Source organism: Callithrix jacchus, chromosome 16 (assembly GCF_049354715.1).
Source record: "Callithrix jacchus isolate 240 chromosome 16, calJac240_pri, whole genome shotgun sequence".
NCBI classification, from domain to species: Eukaryota; Metazoa; Chordata; class Mammalia; order Primates; family Cebidae; genus Callithrix; species Callithrix jacchus.
Window position 1 is genome coordinate 84,872,881 of NC_133517.1, and position 23,096 is coordinate 84,895,976.

General features: G+C 32.7%; 1 protein-coding gene across 11 annotated transcripts in view; it reads left to right on the plus strand.

Moving 5' to 3' along the window:
- CSMD3 (CUB and Sushi multiple domains 3) overlaps positions 1 to 23,096 on the plus strand; it is a 1,279,316-nt gene that overhangs the window by 1,141,056 nt on the left and 115,164 nt on the right. For all 11 annotated transcript variants that reach the window (XM_002759280.8, XM_017965625.4, XM_035276379.3 and 8 more), the window contains 7 exons: positions 52 to 170; positions 1,332 to 1,401; positions 7,585 to 7,701; positions 11,956 to 12,165; positions 14,803 to 14,991; positions 15,696 to 15,873; positions 17,008 to 17,153. In XM_002759280.8, coding sequence (XP_002759326.1) covers positions 52 to 170; positions 1,332 to 1,401; positions 7,585 to 7,701; positions 11,956 to 12,165; positions 14,803 to 14,991; positions 15,696 to 15,873; positions 17,008 to 17,153 — 1,029 coding nt within the window. The remainder of the gene's footprint in view (positions 1 to 51; positions 171 to 1,331; positions 1,402 to 7,584; positions 7,702 to 11,955; positions 12,166 to 14,802; positions 14,992 to 15,695; positions 15,874 to 17,007; positions 17,154 to 23,096) is intronic.

A 23,096-nucleotide genomic window follows, 5' to 3' on the forward strand; every position in this document is an offset into this window, starting at 1 on the left:
AACATTTATCATTTGAAAGTTACTTAAATTGTTATCATTAAATATTCTTAGCAATTGGTTTGGATTCCTGTCCTGAACCACAAACTCCTAGCAGTGGAATTAAAATTGGAGACAGATATATGGTTGGTGATGTCGTATCCTTTCAGTGTGATCAAGGATATTCTCTTCAGGTAAGTCTATTTTAAAGTTGTGGTTTTGCTTTTCATTGCCCTTTCAGAATATATTTTTAAAATCATTGATAAGCCACAGGTTTTGCAACACTGATCCCGGTTTGCATAGTGTAGTCTTAAGTCAAAAGGGTACACAATATTTAATAAAATATACACATGAGAAATATTGCTGGAATGGACTAAACTTTTTGTTTTGAAGTAACCAAAAATGATTTTGAATCAAAATTAGGAAAGTTAGGGAAGTCCTTTTTCTTAATTTTAATTAATTAAATTAAAAGCTTTACTTCGAAAGTAAAAATTAATCTCTATTTTTGTCTCTATTCACATAGGATTGTGTTAACTGAATTACTGGATTTTCATAGTTTGAAAATAAAAGAAGTGCTACTTAAAGCACTCAATGGAACTTCCATAACAATACATTTCCCAAATTAGTGAAAATTTCCTACAAGTATGTTTTGCTTAGGAAGCGGATTTGCAATGAATATTCTGATTTTATGTATTTATATTGATCTTTTGTAATATTTTTATGGAGGGCCTCAGGTTTATAAGAGCATAAAAATTTCATTAAAAAATAAACCCATTAAGATAAAATGTTAAGGAAGATACTATTTCACTTATTAAATAAATAAATTCTTCAGAGAACACAAAATTAAAAATTAATAATTTATAGTCTTTATAGTTGTATGACAAATTATAAATTTTAGAAGTACAATCATATTTTTCAGGACATTATATTTCAATACAAAATTTAATATACTTTGACTTGTTTTAATATTTTTATGAAACAATTTAAATTATTCTTTAACCTATTTCACCTTGTGTATTACAGCAATTCATTATAAACCATCATGTATATGACCCTTTCACTTGTACAATCACTGCAGTAGCTTAGTAAAACATATTATGATAGAAAAATATTAAAACCACAATTCTAATGTTATATATATTTTTTTCTACCAGCATCATGTAGTTACTTTTTCCATTTTATTATAAGTATGTATAATCTTAGGTTAATCATGCTAAGATTTCCGTAAAAGTAAACGTGTATAAAAATAAAACCACGTATTTAAAATTGTTTTATAATAATAATAATTGATGATGCTATAATAATTTTAAACTTTTTATATAGGTGTACTGAACTGCATTGTTTTGCTTATGTAGGGTCACTCTCACATTACATGTATGCCAGGACCAGTAAGAAGATGGAATTATCCAATTCCAATTTGTTTAGGTAAGTTCAAAGACTATAAAGTATTTATAAGCTTCGTCAAGTTTTAAAGTTTCATACTGTATATCATGATTTTGAAACATATAGTTTGCCTTTTATCAGGTCTTATGGAAATGACTTTTTGAGGAAACTATTTCACATCTTTGTCTTTTTCTAATTTAAAATTTTTATTTTTATTTTTCCTCAACATCAATATCAATGGAAGACTTAAGCTGTTGAAATTAAGACTTTTTAACAAAATTCCTAGTGTTTTCTCTGTATATCCATTGAATAGAAAAATGAGTAAATATTCTGTTGCTTCCTATTGAGCCAGAAGGGATAAGGAATCTAAAGTATCTGACAAAGGGAGTATGACACTTCATGAGATGTCTTTAGTGGTGACAGTCAAGATATGGAATATATTAAAAGGAAACTTGGGGACCTTGAAAGTACAGGCCCACATTTTTGCTCTAACTTAATGCTGCTTCCAAATTATTTCTATTCATGCTTTTTTTCCTCTTTCTCTTTTTTTTTTTGTATTTGTGTGCTGCTGTTAAAATACTGGGCTCTACAGAGTATGAGAAAGTAATGTGAGATATGATCCCTATCTTTAAAACATTCATTTACCATTTGGAGTACTAGAAATAATATAAATGAATTCTCAAATAATTTAGTATTAAACTATGTTATTAACTACATGATAGAATTTCAGAAAAGTAAGACTGGTGTTGACTAAAAGTAAGACTGGTGTTGAATTTCATTGGCAAACAAAATAAGCCTATAAGGTTTTCACAGAGTTTTGGATAATAAGTATAATTAAGATACATGGAGGAAGAGACAGTTCTTTCTGAGTGGGAGAAAGAGCCCAAGCCAAAAAGAAGCAAACAACACACACACACACACACACACACACACACACACACACACGTCCATGATTTGTGTGACTTAACTCTGCACAATGACCATAACTGTACTATATATGCTCTGCTTGGGCTGCTATAGCAAAACATTCAGATTGAGTGGTTTTGAGAGCAGAAATTTATTTTCTCACAGTTCTAGAAGCTAGAAGTTCAAAAACAAGGTGCTAGCAGATTGCTATCTTCTTCTTCTTTTTTTTAATTTTGAGACAGAGTGGATTCCACCACCACACCCAGCTAATTTTAGTATTTTTTAGTAGAGACAGGGTTTCACCATCTTAGCTAGGCTGCCTTGAACTTCTAACCTCTTGATCCACCCTCCTCAGCCTCCCAAAGTGCTGGAATTACAGGCCTGAGCCACCACACCTGGCCCAAGATTGCTCTCTTTTAAGGATCTCTCTTGTTGGCTGGTAGATGTTGTCTCTTCCGTGGTCATTAGTTTGTGCACCCGCACTCCCGGTGATTTTCCTCTTCTTAAAGGACACCAGTCTTACTAGATTAAGATCCTCCCCTTGTGACCTCATTTAACTCTAAGTACCTTCATTAAAGCCCTGTCTCCAAATACAGTCACATTAGGGGTAGGACTTCAAGATATAAATTTTTTAGGGGACACAATTAAATCCATAACATTTACATATGATGTACACAATTCTTTTTAAAGAGTACTGAAAAATGTTAGAGAGTGATAATGTGTTTAATTGGCAAAATACTTTGGAACTACTCAGACTTTAGATGATTTTTAAAGGGAAGTTTTTAAGGTACTATGAATAATTTATAAATGCATATTACTAATTTAAAATCACCTCGTATATACGTAATGCAATTTTGAACATTTATATGTGTACAGATAATTCTGGTTGTAAATATATTGTGTGTGGTGTGTATATTTATGTATATATCCTATTGATTATAAAATTTGAGAATATAAAAGTGCACAAAGAATAAAATAAATATTTTTTTTCTGCTAATATGAAAGCAGAGAGTTTAGATCTTTTATTCATTACCATATTGCTAGTGCCTGGAAAGTTTCTCATCTTAAATAGGGGTCCAATATATACTGTTTAGTAAACAAATTAATATAAAGGCTTGGGATACTACTATATATATTGTAATGTTTTTCTTTTTGATGTTAACATGTAAGAATTTCTCATACTATATTGTGTTTTCAAAATTTGAATCAAAATTTTAAAGTAAAATTTGAAATGTCAACAACTATAATTGAAACAAACAAAGTTTGAATTTTGATTCATGACACATAGCGTTGTCTAATTTGTGCAGTTACTTCTTTTTTGTTCAAGGTCTATTTTTTTCTTCTGATATTATAAATTATATATTTATTTTTTCACATTATGTATTTCGTAATTTTATCTTTATTATAAATACAACTAATGTTGTAATTAGAGCACAGTTCTAATAGTTTGGTTATATTTTTTCCTAACGAGATTAATTATGTCACTAAAGAGGACTGCTTAAAACCTTCTGTAAATATTATCAAATTGCCTTCAGAAGGTTGTACCAATTTAAATACCACTCTCATATTACAGGACAGTTTCCATCTTGTTATATTGCTTGCATCAGTTATTCTTTAAAAATTACCAATTTTCTCAGCACCATTAGACAGGATGAAAGAGAAATAAAATATAATAAAATATTTTTTTTAAAGTACCACTTTATTAGTAGATATCATTTTGATTTAATTTACATTTATATGGTAAATTAAATTAGAAAAATTAAGTTTTATTATATAGGATAAATTGATATGTAACCATATAGAAAACTTAGCAGACTTTGATGTCCAATGTATGTATATATTCAAATTTCAGTTCAAAGTATAATAACCATGTATGGCAGATGTATTGTTCTTTGAGTTTCTGTTTGCTCACCTGTTGAGTGAGATAATGATGTGTACTTCACAGGCTTCTTGTGAGGATTAAATGAGATAATTTATTTAAAGTGCTCAGCACTGAACCTGAAACAGGCCAGGTTATAGTGAAAAATAGGCAGTAATTTAGGGGTTCAGTAAATGGGAATTAACTCACACAAAAAAGTGGACGGTATAATGGAATATTTAATGACATGGGCAAAGTCTGTAAGATATAGTTAAATGTAAAAAGAGTTAAGTTATAGCATGATCCTATTCATTGTAAACATGTAGCCTTTATTGTATGCATGTATGTATGCAGAGAATAAAAATAATATAAAGATAAATGTATTATCTGTGGGGTGGAATTAGAGATCATTTTTATTACTTTCCTTTTCTTTTTTTTTTTGAGTTGGAGTTTTACTTTTGTTGCCCAGCCTGGAGTGCAATCGAGCAATCTTGGCTCACTGCAACCTCTGCCTGCCAGGTTTAAGCGACTCTCTTGCTTCAGCCTCCCGAGTAGCTGTGATTACAGGCACGCACCACCGTGCCTGGCTAATTTGTATTTTTGTAGCTATGGGGTTTATCCATGTTGTTCAGCTGGTCTCAGACTTCCTACTTCAGGTGATCTAACTGCCTCGGCCTCCCAAAGTGCTGGTATTACAGGCGTGAGCCACCTCACCTGGCCCATTTTTAATTCCTTTGTACACTTTTCTTGTGTTTTATGAATTTGGAACAATAAGCTTGTACTACATGTGATAGAGTATTAAAATTTAGCAGTGATACAATAGCAATATTGTAAGGAGAAGCTGAAAACAAGAAGCTGAATCAGAGAACGACATAAAACACTAGTCATCACAAAACAAGGCTACAGTTTTGTGAACTGGAAAATAAGCAATCTGCCAGATATTTTGATGGAAAATAGGAAAATTCATATGCTATTTTAGATATTAGAGACAACTAAGATGGCAAAACAGAAGTTGATTTTATTTTGGAAGGCTAAGGTATGGTTGTCCCTAAAAAAAAAAAAGAGTATAATGGGACACAAAAGAGTCTACATGAAGCCTCTGATGACACACACAGAATTGTTATTCACAGCATATGAGTGTTGAGATTGCAGGAAACAGACACGAACAAATTGCTGAAGGCAGATGCATTCTTTGGTATCCTTCTGTATATGTCTTTAATGATTTGTCATAATTTTTCTTCTGTTGTTACCTGTTTACTCTATATTCTCTTTTCTTTTTCTCTTTTGATTTTTTTTTTTTTTTTTTTGAGACGGAATACAATGGCGCAATCTCGGCTCACCGCAACCTCTGCCTCCTGGGTTCAGGCAATTCTCCTGCCTCAGCCTCCTGAGTAGCTGGGATTACAGGCACACGCCACCATGCCCTGCTAATTTTTTGTATTTTTAGTAGAGACGGTGTTTCACCATGTTGCCCAGGATGGTCTCGATCTGTTGACCTCGTGATCCACCCGCCTCAGCCTCCCAAATTGCTGGGATTACAGGCTTGAACCACGGCGCCTGGCCGATTTTGATATTTTTTACCCTGAAAGAGGGGTAGTCAATGCAGAGGACAAGATTTCCAGATCATACCTAAAGGGATAGAAAGTAACAGAATTAGAAGGACAATGAACAGCTCAAAGACTTAGAATTGTGAAGGCAAGAAAATAAAAGATACTCCTTTCCTTTTACTCAAATTTCAGAATAAAGCAAAACAAACCTGCAAGTGTAGTCTTGCCAGAAACTTTAAAAATATTTGATTGACCAAAATATTGTTTTTGCAACTCATTAATTATCAGATTTTATGAGGCATATGTGTGAACAATTGAATTCAGGAAAATGAATTGGTAAATATTAACTTTGTTGAAAATTGGTTTGGTTTAAGCGTGAATGAACTGAGATTTCAGAAGCATGAAAAAGCATATGGATCTATCTTTAGAGCTTGATTATAATCACAAATTTGATGAAAGGTATATATGCAGGTTGACTCCAAGAGTATATATTTTTCCCTACTAAAATCAGCTTGACACAATTTATTCAGTTCACACAGCAAAGGGTAGTTGTTAAACCTGTTATTGAATGTTGTATAAAACATTGTTAAAATTCCGACTGAATTTGCCTTTATTATATATAACCGGAAATTTGAGTAGCTATTTGTTACTACTCTTGGCAAGAAATGAGATTGCAAATAAGTGTTCTATATAGGTAACTTTTGAACTTCATTTGTAGCCATGGAATTTGATTCTTCATCTAAGAATGAAACGATAAAATGTGCTTTAGAGGAAGGAGTGGGCTTCTAGAATGCAATTGCTCTTTAATATGCTCAAGCATATCTAATTATATTTAAAAACTTGAGTAAATTTTTGGTCTTATAGCTTTTGCTTAGCTTATTGGTAGTAAACCTGTATAACAGGGATTCCAAAATAAGTACATATATGAACTCCCTCAATTGTCAAATTTATGTGCATCATTTTGCTTATTTTTACTTCTATATTCGTCTTGAATCTTTTAGGATGAAATAAGGCCATATCTAATGTGTAACGTGAACTTATACATTAATGGAAACCAATATTTTGCTTAGAATTCTTTAATGAGACTCTCACAAAAAGAGGAAAGGAGGGAGGCTGGGCGCGGTGGCTTAAGCCTGTAATCCCAGCAATTTGGGAGGTCGAGGCGGGTGAATCACGAGGTCAAGAGATCGAGACCATCTTGGTCAACATGGTGAAACCCCGTCTCTACTAAAAATACAGAAAATTAGCTGGGCATGGTGGCGTGTGCCTGTAATCCCAGCTACTCAGGAGGCTGAGGCAGGAGAATTGCCTGAACCCAGGAGGCGGAGGTTGCGGTGAGCTGAGATCGCGCCATTGCACTCTAGCCTGGGTAACAAGAGCGAAACTCCGTCTCAATAAATAAATAAATAAATAAATAAATAAATAAAGAAATAAAATAAAATTTAAAAAAAGAGGAAAGGAGGGAAGACTGTAAAAATGATTTCCTCTTGAATACAATACTTAGAGCTGAAGTGGTTGGCTTGATTTTGCTGTAAAGTATGTCATTTTGGGGATGATTCAAAACATTGCTAGGACTACTTGAGAAAGAGAAACAAAGTGCCCACTGTGGAAAAGGACATGTCTTTGTTCCTTTACATTCACTGCACTCGAACTGTTACTTTTACGCAGTAATTGATTTAGCATGCACTTATTTCAGAGGAAGGAAGGATGATGTGTTTTTATGCTGTTTTAGAAAATGTGTTTTTGATTTTATTTGATTCTTAGTGTATAGTAAATGAACGTTGACAATATTCAAATTTGTATCAAACAGTTTTAACTCGGAGTCTTGAAAATGTGAAATGATTTTAATATGTTGCTTAACACAGTAAATTATTCCTCTACTCTGGTTTACTTTGGATTTCTCTTATTTTGCAGCTCAGTGTGGTGGTGCTATGTCAGATTTCAGTGGTGTGATCCTCAGTCCTGGGTTTCCTGGAAACTATCCCAGCAGTTTAGACTGCACATGGACAATAAAATTACCCATAGGTTTTGGTATGTGTATTAAAAACACGTGAAAGAGCTTTCAATATTTATTAATGTAGCCTTTAAATAAATGTCAATGTTGAATAAGACTTTATATAATCTTCACAAATTGCAGATTAGTTGAGGAATACATCCAATTATATAAATTGAAAAGTGAAATTCAAATAATTGTTGCTTGAGTCAAATACATTTCACTTGGAGTACTTGAATAATTGAAAGTATATGGACATTTTCTTTTTTTACTCTAATTTTCTTATTATTTTTTAATTGACAAAAATTGTGCATATTTATCATGTACAACATATTTTGAAATATGTGTACATTTTGGAAGAAGTAAATCAAGTTAATTAACATACAATACCTCAACTATTTCTTGTAGTGAGAACACATAAAATCCCTCTTAGCAATTTTCAAGAGCGCTATATGTTGTTAATAACTGTAGTTATCATGTTGTACAATGAGTTTCTTCCTTTTGTGTAACTGAAATTTTGTACCCTTTGACCAACATTTCCTCAATCCCCTCTCTTTTATACCCTGGTAACTACCATTCTTCTTTCTACTTCTGAGTTCAGTATTTTCAGATTTCACATATGAGATTATGTGCTATGTCTTTCTGTGCCTGACTTATTGCACTTAAAATAATGCCTTCTGGGATTCATCCATGTTGTTGTACATGACAGAATTTCCTTCATTTTTATGGTTGAATAGTGTTTTGTTGTGTATATATCCTATATTTTCTTTATCCATACATCAGATGATGGACACTTAGGTTCAATCCATATCCACAATCTTATTCATTGTGAATAATGCTGCAAAAACACAAGATTGAAGATATCTCTTCAAGATTCTGACATCAATTCTTTTGCACATATAGCTAGTGGTAGGATTGTTGGAGCATATGATAGTTCTATTTTTAATGTTTTTGAGGAACCCCCCTATTCTTTCCTATAATGGCTGTACTAATATGTATATTCCCACCAACAGTGTGCAAGGACATTTTAGAATTAGAGGTATAGATTGATATATATAGACTTATAGTATTTTTCAGTTGATATGTATGACTATACCCTGAGTTAGATATGTGCAATAATAATAAATTCAACATAAATTTTATGTACATTGTTTTTGTAACTCTTTTCTTATTGGTGTAACCAAATCAGACAGTTATTATTTTCTAGTAATCCATTGAATTCATCCCATTTTCTTTGTAAGTAAATCAGATTTTATTTTTAAAAGTACTACAAATTTTTAAATATTAGATTTAAATGCAAATAGTTATAATACCTTCCTAATTTTCACGTAATAATTTTCAATATTTTAGATACATTACATCATATATTGCATTTAATAAATTCTCCTTACCCTTACATCACTGATGTACTCTCTTACAGCTTTTGCATATCCTATGAATCTATAAATGCACTAAAAGAAGTGCTTGACTGAGGGTACACATGTTCATTAAATCTCAGAAGACTAGGATAAATAGATAATCATTGAAGCACAAACCAGGTGGTTTTAGAGCAATTAAGAAATTCTGTACTATCTCACTTATTGAGGACTGAACTTAGGTATCTCACCACCCAGTAAGCATCTGCAACCTCTGATTAAATATTTACACTGTTAATATTTAAATGTTTTATGAAAGTTAACAGATAAATCATAGTGTTGACAAATACTTACTGAGTATATATTATACTCCAGATACTGCTAAGTGCTGGAGATAAAATGTATGGTAAAGCAGACTTTGCGTTTTTCGTTAAATAAGTTATAGTCATAATGAGGAGATAGTTACAGTGTAACTAGAGAGCACAGGATTGCACTTAGAATGGACATCAGCCTAGAACAGGAAATGCAGCAAAATTTTGACAAAGGGAGTGATGCTTAAACTTTAGCTTTAAAGATAATTAACCAGCCTGGGCAACATAGTGAGGCTCTGTCTGTACTATAAATACAAAAAATTAGCCACACATGGAGGCACCCCCTGTAGGTCCCACCTAATCAGAAGGCGGAGGCAGAAGGACTGCCTGAGCCCAGGAGTTTGAATGTACAGTGAGCTACGATCATTTCACTGGTCTCCAGCCTGGGGGACCCTGTCTCTAAAAAATAAATAAACGATTAAATTAAAAAAAATAAATAAAGATAAGAGTCAGTCCCCCAGAGAATTTCAGTCTGCAGGAAGTGTGAAAGAATTCTAGGTAAACAAGGTGACAAGTAGAAAGATGCAGATGAGAAAGCTAACAAAATTTAAACATGACTGAACACTGTGTGACTGCCCTGAGGTTTTGGGAGAGCAGGAGGTTACTGAGAGAAAGATGCTGGGGGATTTTCTATTTACAAATCCTATTTAGGATCATTTTGGCTAAAATGTGGAAACTAAATTTGAAGTTGTATTCAACTTCTATGTCCATTGATAGAATACTGATGTAAATGAACAACAGATCTGAACCAGTATGGCTATTCTACATGTCTTTCACTAGCCACTGTAGCTTATGTAGCTAAATGAACTATTTTAAAACAAATTATTAAAAATAGTTTCAATAGTCTCAATATAACGTCATCTTCAATTTCTGGCTAATTCTTGATTTTGAAAACCAACTTTATTAAAACTTGAGTTTTATATTTGATTACATTTTAATAACCACACTGTTTTCTTTGTTTTGATTAGATCAAATATTAAATCCAATGTATTTAAACAGCATATATATATTTTAAATAAAAAACTACATTTCAACAGCTAAAAAATTTTTTTTCAAGAGTATAATGAAACAATTCTTGAAAAGATGATTTGTAATAAAAGTTCTCAGTTAAAAATATAAACAAAAATGCACATCTTGCATCTTCACATATTAAGGTAGCCTGTACAAAGTTCTAAGAAGTTGATCTAATTTTATAGAAAGTTGTTTAATATTTTAAAGCATGTTTTAAGTATTTCCCAGGCTTATTTGTCCAAGGGACTCTAAAAACATCATTTAGTAACAAGATGTGAGTTTACTTGGGGCACCAGTGTAGTTAATAGCAAAATCTTAAGAGTCTGAATGCCTCGATTTGCAGTTCAAGTCTACTGCATCATTGTGTAAATTTAACGTGTTTTACTTCTCTGTGACTCACCTTCCTTGTTCTCATGATGAGAATTAAATAAGTTAGCATATATAAATCACATAAGGCAGGTAATATATATCATTTATAGCAAATATAAATAAGTTAAAACATTCACCGAATATCAGATTTTATTATAAATAATTTGGAGAGTGGCAATAGTAAGAAAAACATCAAATTCACTAAAATTGTGTTAAATTAATTAAGCAAACATACTTGAAGATTGTTTTATCTCTGAGACATTTCACTGTCTCATATTTTAATTATGCTTCTAAAGATATTGGGATTACATTGCAATATGACCATATATGACAAAAATCACTAGATTTTATATAAGTTATTATGTAAAAGCCTGCATTATTTTCTGATAAGCAAAACACTGAAATTACCCTTTAAATTCTATACAGGTGGTCTTTCTGAGAAGTTAATTGATATCCTTTGAAGAATAACTAAATAACTTCTATTGTAATTGTGGAATCTATGTTAATATATTACAGATTTGCAATTATTTTTGATCTTAGATTGACTTTTTTTTTTTTTTTTTTTTGAGACGGAGTTTGGCTCTTGTTACCCAGGCTGGAGTGCAATGTCGCGATATCGGCTCACCGCAAGCTCCGCCTCCCGGGTTCAGGCAATTCTCCTGCCTCAGCCTCCCGAGTAGCTGGAATTACAGGCACGCGCCGCCATGCCCAGCTAATTTTTTGTATTTTTAGCAGAGACCGGGTTTCACCATGTTGACCAGGATGGTCTCGCTCTGTTGACCTCGTGATTCATCCGCCTCGGCCTCCCAAAGTGCTGGGATTACAGGCTTAAGCCACCGCATAGCACAAATTAAGTGGCCATTTCCTTTAAAACTTGGTTTATATAATTAAAAGGGTACAAGAAAGCCACTTTTTTGGATCATTTTTCATATGGTGATGTTATAATGAAATGAAAAATTTTCCCTTTTACCCAATAGTGGATATGTGAGAGCAGTATTCTTTTACTTTGAACTTTAGCAAAGTTAGCTGTCCTGGGAAGAAAGCAAATCTGTGGCTCAGATCTTGAGATTATACCTCTTGACCTAAATGGAAACCTATCTAAGTATATTGATGTGATTGTGTGTGTATGTTTATGTTTAATTTGTTAAAACAAATAAAGTATCATAATGCTTGTTTTTTTCTTCAGGTGTACATCTCCAGTTTGTAAATTTTTCTACGGAAACCATACATGATTACTTGGAAGTACGAAGTGGATCCTCAGAAACTAGTACTGTTATTGGCCGACTTAGTGGTCCTCAAATACCATCTTCCTTATTCAGCACAACCCATGAAACCAGCTTGTATTTTCACAGTGACTATTCACAAAACAAACAAGGATTTCAAATTGTATACCAAGGTGAGAGAAATAATAAAAAGTGAAAGTTTATTTAACCCCAAATCAGCTATTAGAAATATTTAACTGAATCTAATTATTTTCTGTTTTCTGTTTTAGAAAAACAAAACAAAACAAAAAATCTTAAGCCAAGTCAAGCTTCAATTAGAAAGATTTTTAAAACAATACAACTCTCTGGAAACTATATAGGGAGAATGATGTCTCTCTGATACCTTAGAAAATCCTAACCATGAAAAAGGATTATATTAGTCTTAATTTAATACACAATTAAATTAAGTAAGGCAGGCAAATAAGCAAGGCCAGCAGGACAGCAAAGATTTATCTTTGCTTTTATATTAATAGAAATATATTGAAAATATATTGTAGTATTCAAATGTTGTATTGTGTAAAATTATTTTTTTCTTTATAATGATAGACTAATATGACATTCCTTCATTTGTTCTATTGTCATGAGAATATAAATACTTAGATAATCATATTATATTACAGCTGTCTCTCAAACAGAACTACTGCATGACCTTGATCCAAGATTTGTGTCTCTTTTGAGTGAAGGGTTTGGGCATAAGTAGAGTTGTGTTGAAATGTTGATTCTTCCTATTCTGTCTCATGTGGCCTAGGCCTTGCTCTCCATTTGCTCATGTGCATAATGGAGTTTATTATACTACCTTTCAGATGAGTTATAATGAACATTTTATTATAAAATGCATGTAAGGTATGTATATTCAATGATGTGTTGTATCAGTAATTACTCAGGACATTTTAGCTATTGCTATTATGATATTTCATATCTCATATGTATATGGTCTGTTAAAATTAAATATTTAAAAATATGATGATATTTTACATAGTCAAGTTTAGTTCTAATGGCTGAAATTTTTAATCAAAATAACCTAAAATTGTAATACATCTCTGCCCTAATTATTGAAGAACTTTATGTGATGCTTTTGTATCTGAGCTCTGCAAGAACAGGGAATTGGGTTGTTCGTTGGCATATCATAAGCAACTAGAACAGTAAGCACAATAAGTATTTGCTAAAGTATCTACCAAAAAGGAAATCTGAAAGTAAAGATATAGGTCTGAAACATCAAATTACATGGATCTGAAATGGTTACAATTTGTATCATACTTGCATGCATAATGTAAGAACACTACAAAGTTAAAAAGTTATACTTCTATGCAAATGAAGACTCAGCCTGCAATTAGTCTGATTGGTTGCAGACAGTCAATTTCCCATCTGCTGGGCAGAAAAGCTGAAGAGTTTGCAGAGGGAATTGCCTCTGGCCCTGTTGTTACTTAGGTGTGGAAAGTTTGGGTTTTGCTTTCAGTTTAGTTTGAGACTCAGCATTAGACAGCCTTAGATTCCCTGCTTCCAGACCCTATAATCCTGTATCAGTGTATTGTATATAATATTAGAATAGGAAATTTCTCCTAAACACTTAAAATCTATTTTCTATATTTATTAAACTAAAAGCATGGAGTAGAAATTGAAAGAGTATATTTAATAGAATGATATATTCCAACTCCTAGTGATCAATTCCTAATACACATTTGCCTTAAGTTGAAATGAGAACTCTTTTTAATATATTTTTTGTAGAATATTAATTAAAATGAAAACAACAGACTAAGAATAAAAGCACTTAACATTGGAAAGAATTTGTTCATTAATTTCGAAACCTCTAGTCTTAAAAATTTGAGTTATATTTTAACAAACAACATGATAATGTATTCAAATTCAAATGTAATATTTTATTTGCGGAATATAGAATTTTAATGGTTAATTGGGAAGTAGACTTTGATTTTCAGCAATTTAAGTTTTACTAATTAGAATACAATTTTGAAGTTCTTAATTAAAAAGTTCTAAATATTGGTATTGTATGAGTATAGGCCCTGTTCATAGGTTCAACATTTATTTAGTAATGTTTAATTTAACACCTACTCTGTGAAAGGCAATGGGCAAGGCTTTGAGATATGATGATAAAACAAACAGGAACTTTGATCTCATACAGACTGTAGATCAAGAGAAGTATGAACAAATAAATAGGCAATTATAGTGCAGAGCCAAAATTATCACATAACTGAAGTACAAAGTTTATTTTACATTAAAATGAAGTTTTTTTTCTAGTGCTTTATTTTACAAATTACCTTCTTTGAAATTAACTCAACAGAAGTATATTGTCATCTTTAGAAAACAATTAGTAAAACAAACTGTAAAAAGACTCAGAATTAAACTTATACATATTTCTTATTGCATTCTGTGTACATGTAACACAATCAAGAAGCAATTGCATTCTATGGAAGAGAATTAGAATATATTCTATTAAAATTATAGCTGTAAGAGGAGTTTACATTTTAATTAAAACAATTTAGTTTAATTAAAATAATTTAGTTGAATTGCACAAGTAGATGAAGTAGGTGCCTTTTTATGAATTGTACTAACATTTTAAATACGAAAATTGTAGACATGAGAAAAAGTTTATGTCACAGGTCATTGACAGCATTTATCATAAACCTGAATTGCTATTTATAACCAACCACAAGTAGCATCACGTCTGTTTATTAAGTTGCAAAATTGCTGTAGTACCCTATCTGTGGCCTCTGAAATATGGAAAGATAAAACGTCTTTCTTTTTCCTCTTTCCAGCCTATCAGTTGCAAAGCTGTCCTGATCCACGCCCGTTTCGAAATGGTTTTGTTATTGGTAATGATTTTACTGTGGGTCAAACCATTTCATTTGAATGTTTCCCAGGATACACATTAATTGGAAATTCAGCTCTGACATGCCTTCACGGAGTCAGTCGTAATTGGAATCATCCACTTCCAAGGTGTGAAGGTATGCTTCTAACTTGAAGCTATCTTTTAGGTGATATCATCTGTTTTTAATATTGTTTTGGCACTCTTACTTGTCTTCCTCTTCCAATAGCATGCTAAATATATAGTCTCTCAGCTGAAGATTTTTTTTTAAACCTCTAAGGCTCTGTAATGAATAACAATTTTATTATTATTGGCAGGAGTCCTAATCTTTCCTATAGGGAGTGAAAAAATAGTTGATTCACACTTTAAAGCTTTTCTTATGTGTTTAGGGAAGGAAAGGGGGTACATGTGTGTTCATATGCATTTAAGTCATTCTTATATAAACCACTAACCCAGATACTGCTACTGAGTTTCTTTCCTCTAGAAAACTCTTTGAAATAAAAGGCTTTGAACCTCTTATAAGGCCTTACACATACACATAGTAAGAGGCAAATGAAAGTTAAAGTGTTTGCATTGATATAAAATGTTTGAAAATTGAGAAGAGAAGGTAATTTACACTAATCTAGTGATCGTTAACATTTAGTATACCTCATGTGGAAAAATAAATAAAAGTTGATTATATTTTGTGCATTGTCAACTTTATTTTATATACCTCAACTGAAGTAAAAACAAAGCATAAATGTATTTCATAATGCTTAAGATATGTGAAATGTTTGCCTTTTTCTCTATAGTCAGTTTATTGTTATTTTTTAAAAACATTTTGTTCTGTGACTTTTTCCATAGCTCTTTGTGGTGGGAACATAACTGCAATGAATGGTACCATTTATTCTCCTGGGTATCCTGATGAATATCCAAACTTTCAAGATTGTTTTTGGCTTGTAAGAGTACCCCCTGGGAATGGCATCTACATCAATTTTACTGTCCTTCAAACAGAACCAATTTATGATTTTATTACTGTGTGGTAAGTCAAGACTTTTGTTATTCATTGATTCAATTAGATGTACAGATGAACAAGGTTGGAATAAAAATATATCACAATCTTCTGTTACAGATTGTCATCGATATTTGAATTGATGTGAGTAACTGAGACTGACAGTATGTGTCTTATAGGATGAGATACACAAGAGAAATAGGTTTTGGCTTATTTGCCCCATGAACTTTGTAAACATTGTGGAACAAAGACTTCATAAGTGAAAACAAGATATAAAAAATATTGTTAAATTAAGTGCTAACACAAGGAGTTAATAGATTAAGTTTTAGGTATGGAAGTTCTCTATTTACAAAAGCCACTGGAATTTAAGAGACTATATTCAAATTATAATTATTTAATATAACTAGTGGATTTCCATCATAAAATTTAGTTGTATTACAGTCTTGTCAATACGGATTCATATCTGTAGTCCCAGCAATTTGGGAGGCCACAGTGGGAGCATCACTTCATCCCAAATACCAGCCTGGGCAACATAGTGGGACCCCATCTCTACAAAAAATAAAAAAAATTAGCCAGACATGGTGGCATGTGCGTGTGGTCCCAGTGGGAGGCAGGGGTAGGAGGATCCCTTGAGCCTGGGAAGTCAAGGGTACAGTGAGCTGTGATCATGCCACTGCACTCCAGTATGGGTAACAGAGTGAGACACTGTCTCTAAATAAATAAATACAATTATATTAAAGACAATGTTCAAATTAATAATTAACAACAGATTAACAGAACTATGGTAGGAGTTCTAAGAATTGTAACTTTAACAGTCTGTGATTCTCAAGCCTGTTGCTGAAGAAAATAAACGAGGGGCAAACCTCAAGCATTTAAAAGCATCAGCATTTTGGTAAAAAAAACCCAAAGGCAATGTATTAATTATAACTAATATGGGTACATTCCATTTAGGTAAAAATGTAATCTATTTTTATACTTTACATTTTAAAACATGTGGTCAACTACATAGATATAAAATATACCGATATTATTTGCACTTATTGGTTAGCTTCCTGCATCTTTATTATCTATATAATATAGTACAATATAAGTATATGCAATACTTTAATTAAACTTGGCTCAAAACTACTCTCAAAATCAATCTTGATCTATCTTGTCTAATAGGGATGGACCAGACCAAAATTCACCTCAGATTGGTCAGTTCAGTGGCAATACCGCTTTGGAATCAGTCTACAGTACTTCAAATCAGATTCTAATCAAATTCCACAGTGATTTCACAACAAGTGGCTTTTTTGTGCTCAGTTATCACGGTTGGTATTATCTAAGAGTTCCTATTTTATTTGGTACTATTTAATTTGTCTTGGAAAAGAGTGAATGTGATATATATTTAACCAATGATTGAAAAGGTATTACATGGGAAATTTTGTAATCATAGCAACTTTAGCATTTCAAACACACTTCCTGGCAAAAGATGACCTCTTCTAAATATTCGGGGACATTAAAGTGTGAGCAAATGGATATAGGAAATAAATTAGTCAATAATTAACCAGTGAAAAATAATCATTTTTGCATGAAAACCAATGAAAAAGAACCAGCTGTTCATACTTTATTGCATGTAATTTTGAGACATCAATATATTTTTTCCTGTACAAAATGTTTAATATATTCAATGTGCTGTGAATCTTTCTAAAATTAGCATTCAGTATCTTTATGCTTTGGATCGCATTACTCACTTATACTCATATTTCAAAGCTGTGTCTATTCTAGAATTTTACAGTTTTAAGTGACTATTCCAGATCATTAAGTTCATAGCTTTTACTTCTGTCAAATAATTTATGAATAGTCTCAATTTTATTTCATTGTACAGGGTCCTTTTTTCTGGGGTCTGTATTAATAAACTTAACTTTGAAAGGATACTCAGAAGATTTCAAAGAGGTGTCTCTCTTCTTTTTTTATCTTAATTTATTTTTTACAAATAAGAAAATGGTTATTTATCTATACTGATTATATCTACTGTATATATCTACTGTATATATATATACATATATATACAGTATAATCTATACTGATTATAATATAGATTATATCTATATTAATCTGCTATGACCATAGTCCCATTAAAACACATTCTGCCTCATATAACTTTGTCAGATGAATTTCATGAGTATTTCACAGGATGAATAATCTACTAAATTGTTTGCAAAAATTATATGAAAATGTGAGGATGGACATGTGCTTTGCCCATTACATAATGTATAACTTTATGTTTCATCTTTTTAACATAAAGTAACTAAATATTTGATACTTAAAGCTTATATTCCTTGAAAAATATAGTAAATCAAATATGATTGTGTTCAAAGGCATTTAAAGCACATTGGTTCTAGCAAGAAATTGATCATAATATTTTAGAGTTGCTTAATTTGAGCACTTACCAGCCAATTAGATGGTAGCATATTCATTTCTCTCTAATGAGTCACTGCCATCCATAACTAATGTGCAATCTAACAAAGCAAACTGAAAAGTCAGGGGTTCAGTCTATGGCCATATCACCCTGAACACTCCAGATCTCATCAGAAAAGTTAAGGATTCAGTCAGACAACTTTTATTCAGACTGTTTTTTGTTTTCCAGAAATAATTTATTTGCCTTTTCTACTGTGTTGATTATTAATGCTGGCAATTTGTGGATATAGCCTAAGGCTGCATTAATAGAATTATTAATTTGATAGATAACCATAACTCAGGAACAAATAAATAATCATTAAGACCAAAAGATGAATTAGTTGCCCAACTGTATTATGTACATTTTATCTCCACAAGAATTCCTGCCTACATTTTTAAAATCAAGTTCTGTACTGCTTGAAATCATAAAAAAGGACTATTCATTGATGAACTAAAAATACCTGCAAGATAACCCAATAGGAACTATATGATTATTATAAAATTTAGGAGACATTTCAAAGGGAAAATATTATCAAAGGAAAGTATATTAGTGTTTTGTGTGTGTGTGTGTGTATGTGTGTATATGAGACAGTGTGCACATTCATATAGAAAATATGTGGATAACAGAATGTATCTATACATATACACAAAGCTGTAGTGTGGATTTAAATATACATATATATGATATGTGAACATATACCATCATTCCAAAATATGTTTCACTTGACTTTTGCAAGTGGCTTTTGAGACGTGTAATAAAAATGGAATTGCTTAAGAATAAATCAGATCAAAGACTCATTTAGCACTTTATTTTCTATTCGACCTTAGACAAATTACACTTTGGTGTTTGCTTTCCTCAGCTGTAAAACAATATGATAGAATTGCTGAGAGGATTAAATTTCATATTCAACATGTATAATTTACTCAAATTGCTGGCATATATTCGGTTGAACCTATAATATTGTTGGTCAAAAAATCCTCTTGGCAATTTTATATAGCTCAACAACAGAAATATTGTAATTGTTACTATTATCAGTTTTACATTGAGGAGACTTTTTGAGAATCAAAATAATTGATAATATACAGTTCACGTAGTGCCTGGAGGAACAGATGTTCAGTAAATATCTGTTTCCTGTTGTGTCAGTTTGCTGAGAATGATGGTTTCCAGATTCATCCATGTCCCTGCAAAGGACATGAACTCATTGTTTTTTATGGCTTTATAGTATTCCATGGTGTATATGTGCCACACTTCCTTGTCCGTTGTATCATCAATGGGCATTTGGGTTGGTTCCAGGTCTTTGCTATTGTAAACAGAGCTGCAATGAACATACATGTGCATGTGTTTTTATAAATAGAATGATTTATAATCCTTCCGATATATACCCATCAATGGGATTACTGGGTCAAATGGAATTTCTATTTCTAGGTCCTTAAGGAATCACCACACTGTCTTCCACAATGGTTGAACTAATTTACACCCCATCAATAGTATAAAAGTGTTCCTATTTCTCCACATCTTCTCCAGCATCTGTTCTTTCTGGATTTTTTTTAATGATCGCCATTCTAACTGGCATGAGATGGTATCTCAATGTGGTTTTGATTTTCATTTCTCTGATGACCAGTGATGATGAGCATTTTTTCATATGTTTGTTGGCCTCATATATGTCTTCTTTTGAAAAGTGTCTGTTCATATCCTTCACCCGCTTTTGAATGGGTTTGTTTGTTTTTTCTTGTAAATCTGTTTTACTTCTTGGTAGATTCTGGATATTAGTTCTTTGTCAGATGGGTGATTGCAAAAATTGTTTCCATTCTGTTGGTTGCTGGTTAACTCTAATGATTGTTTATTTTGCTCTGCAGAAGCTCTGAAGTTTAATTAGATCCCATTTGTCTATTTCAGCTTTTGTTGCCAATGCTTTTGGTGTTTTAGTCATGAAGTCCTTGCTTATACCTATGTCCTGAATGGCTTTGCCTAGGTTTTCTTCCAGGGTTTTCATGATGTTAGATTTTATGTTTAACTCTTTAATCTATCTGGAGTTAATTTTAGTGTAAGGTGTCAGGAAGGGGTCCAGTTTCTGCTTTCTGCATATGGCTAGCCAGTTTTCCTAACACCACTTATTGAGCAGGGAATCCTTTCCCCATTTCTTGTTTTTGTCAGGCTTGTCAATGATCGGATGGTTGTAGATGCGTAGCATTGCCTCTGAGGCCTCTGTTCTGTTCCATTGGTCTATATCTCCATTTTGGTATCAGTACCATGCTGTTTTGATTACTGTAGCCTTGTAAGTATAGTTTGAAATCAGGTAGTGTGATGCCTCCAGCTTTGTTCTTTTTGATTAGAATTGACGTAGCGTTTGGGCTCTCTTTTGGTTCCATATGAAGTTTAAAGTGTTTTTTTCCTGTTCTGTGTAGAGGATCATAGGTAGCTTCATGGGGATAGTGTTGAATCTATAAATTACTTTGGGCAGTATGGCCATTTTCGCAATATTGAGTCTTCCTAACCATGAGCATGGAATGTTTTTCCATATGTTTCTGTCCTCTCTTATTTCCTTGAGCAGTGGTTTGTAGTTCTCCTTGAAGAGGTCCCTTACATCTTTTGTTAGTTGTATTCCTCAATATTTTATTCTCTTTGTAGCAATTTTGAATGGGAGTTCGTTCTTGATTTGACTCTCTTTAACTTTGTTATTGGTGTATAGGAATGTTCGTGATTTCTGCACATTGATTTTATACCCTGAGAGTTTGCTGAAGTTGCTTATCAGTTTCAGGAGATTTGGGGCTCAGAGGATGGGGTCTTCTAAATATACAATCATGTCGTCTGCAAATAGAGACAATTTGACTTCCTCCTTTCCTAATTGAATACCCTTTATTTCTTTTTCTTGCCTGATTGCTCTGGCTAGGACTTCTAATACTATGTGGAATGGGAGTGGTGAGAGAGGGCATCCTTGTCTAGTGCCAGATTTCAAAGGCAACGCTTCCAGTTTTTGCCCATTCAATATGATATTGGCTGTGGGTTTGTTGTAGATAGCTTTTATTATTTTGAGAAATGGTCCGTTGATACCTAGCTTATTGAGAGTTTTTAGCATAAAGGGATGTTGAATTTTGTTGAAGGCCTTCTCTGCACCTATTGAAATAATCATTTAGTTTTTGTCTTTGATTGTTTATGTGGTGAATTACATTTATAGACTTGCATATGTTGAACCAGCCTTGCATCCCCAAGATGAAGCCTAGTTGATTGTGATGGGTAAGCTTTTTGATGTACTGTTGTAATTCGTTTGCCAGTATTTTATTGAAGATTTTTGCATCTATGTTCATCATGGATATTGGCCTGGAGCTTTCTTTTCTTGCCGAGTCTCTCCTGGGTTTTGGTATCAGGATGATGTTGGTCTCATAAAATGATTTGGGAAGGATTCCCCCTTTTTGAATTGCTTGGAGTAGTTTCAGAAGGAGTGGTCCCAGCTCCTCTTTCTATGTGTAGTAGAATTCATCTGTGAACCCATCTGGACCTGGGCTTTTTTTAGTTGGTACACTATTAATTGCTGCCTCAATTTTAGCCCTTGTTATTGGTCTATTCATGGTTTCACCTTATTCCTGGTGTAGGCTTGGGAGGGTGCAACTGTCCAGGAATTTATCCATTTCTTCCAGGGTTACTGGTTTGTGTGCATAGAGTTGTTTGTAGTAATCTCTGATGGTAGTCCGTATTTCTGTGGAATTGGTGGTGATATTCCCTTTTTCATTTTTTTATTGCATCTATTTGATTCTTCTCTCTTTTCTTTTTTATTAATCTGGCTAGTGGTTTGTTTTGTTGATCTTTTAGAAAACCAGCTACTGGATTTATTGATTTTTTTGAAGGGTTTTTTTTTTTGTGTCTCTCTCTCTTTCAGTTCTGCTCTAATCTTAGTTATTTCTTGTCTTCTGCTAGCTTTTGAGTTTTTTTTGATCTTTCTCCTGTAGCTCTCTCAATTATGATGATATGGTGTCGATTTTAGATTTTTCCTTGCTTCTCATGTGAACACTGCATGTTCTCACTCATGTGCGGGTGTTGAACAATGAGAACACATGAACACAGGGAGGGGAGCATCACACCCTGGTGTCTGCTGGGGAGGACTAGGGAAGGGATAACCAGGGGTAGGGAGTTGGGGAGGGATAACATGGGGAGAAATGCCAGATACAGGTGACAGGGGGATGGAGGCAGCAAACCACATTGCCATGTATGTACCTATGCTACAATCCTGCAACAATCCTGCATGTTCTGCACATGTACCCCAGAACCTAAAGTCCAATTAAAAAAAAATATATATATATATTTATTTATTTATTTATATATAATGTTCCATGCCATATCTTATCTCACATTTTAGATTTTTCAAATAGGACATTTATTCATTAAATTTTATAATAACCTGCAAAAAAAATGCCAGAACCTAATGAAGCCTAATGTTTGAATCAACAACTATGGAGATTCCACCCAAATTTTAAAATAAACTTGCAGTTTGGGGGCATAGCCAGAGTTTATGTTAAAAATTGACTGAGACTTTAAATTTCTCTAGTGCAAATAGAACAATTTTCTTAAAGCACTGCTCTCATCCTTATCTGCCTTTTCAAGAATGCATGATGCTTACATTAAATCTGAATCTATCCTATAATCCAGTTATCTGATTCTTACTCTCCAGTTCCTACAACTTCAGTCAGGTTGGTTGTCTTACTGTCTCCTGGAATTCCATTCTTAAATCATGTCTTCATCTCCATCATAACTACTCTTGGTTACTTAATTCATCTACAGTTCTTTTAGTCTTTTTATGTTAGGTCCTATATTCTCCACT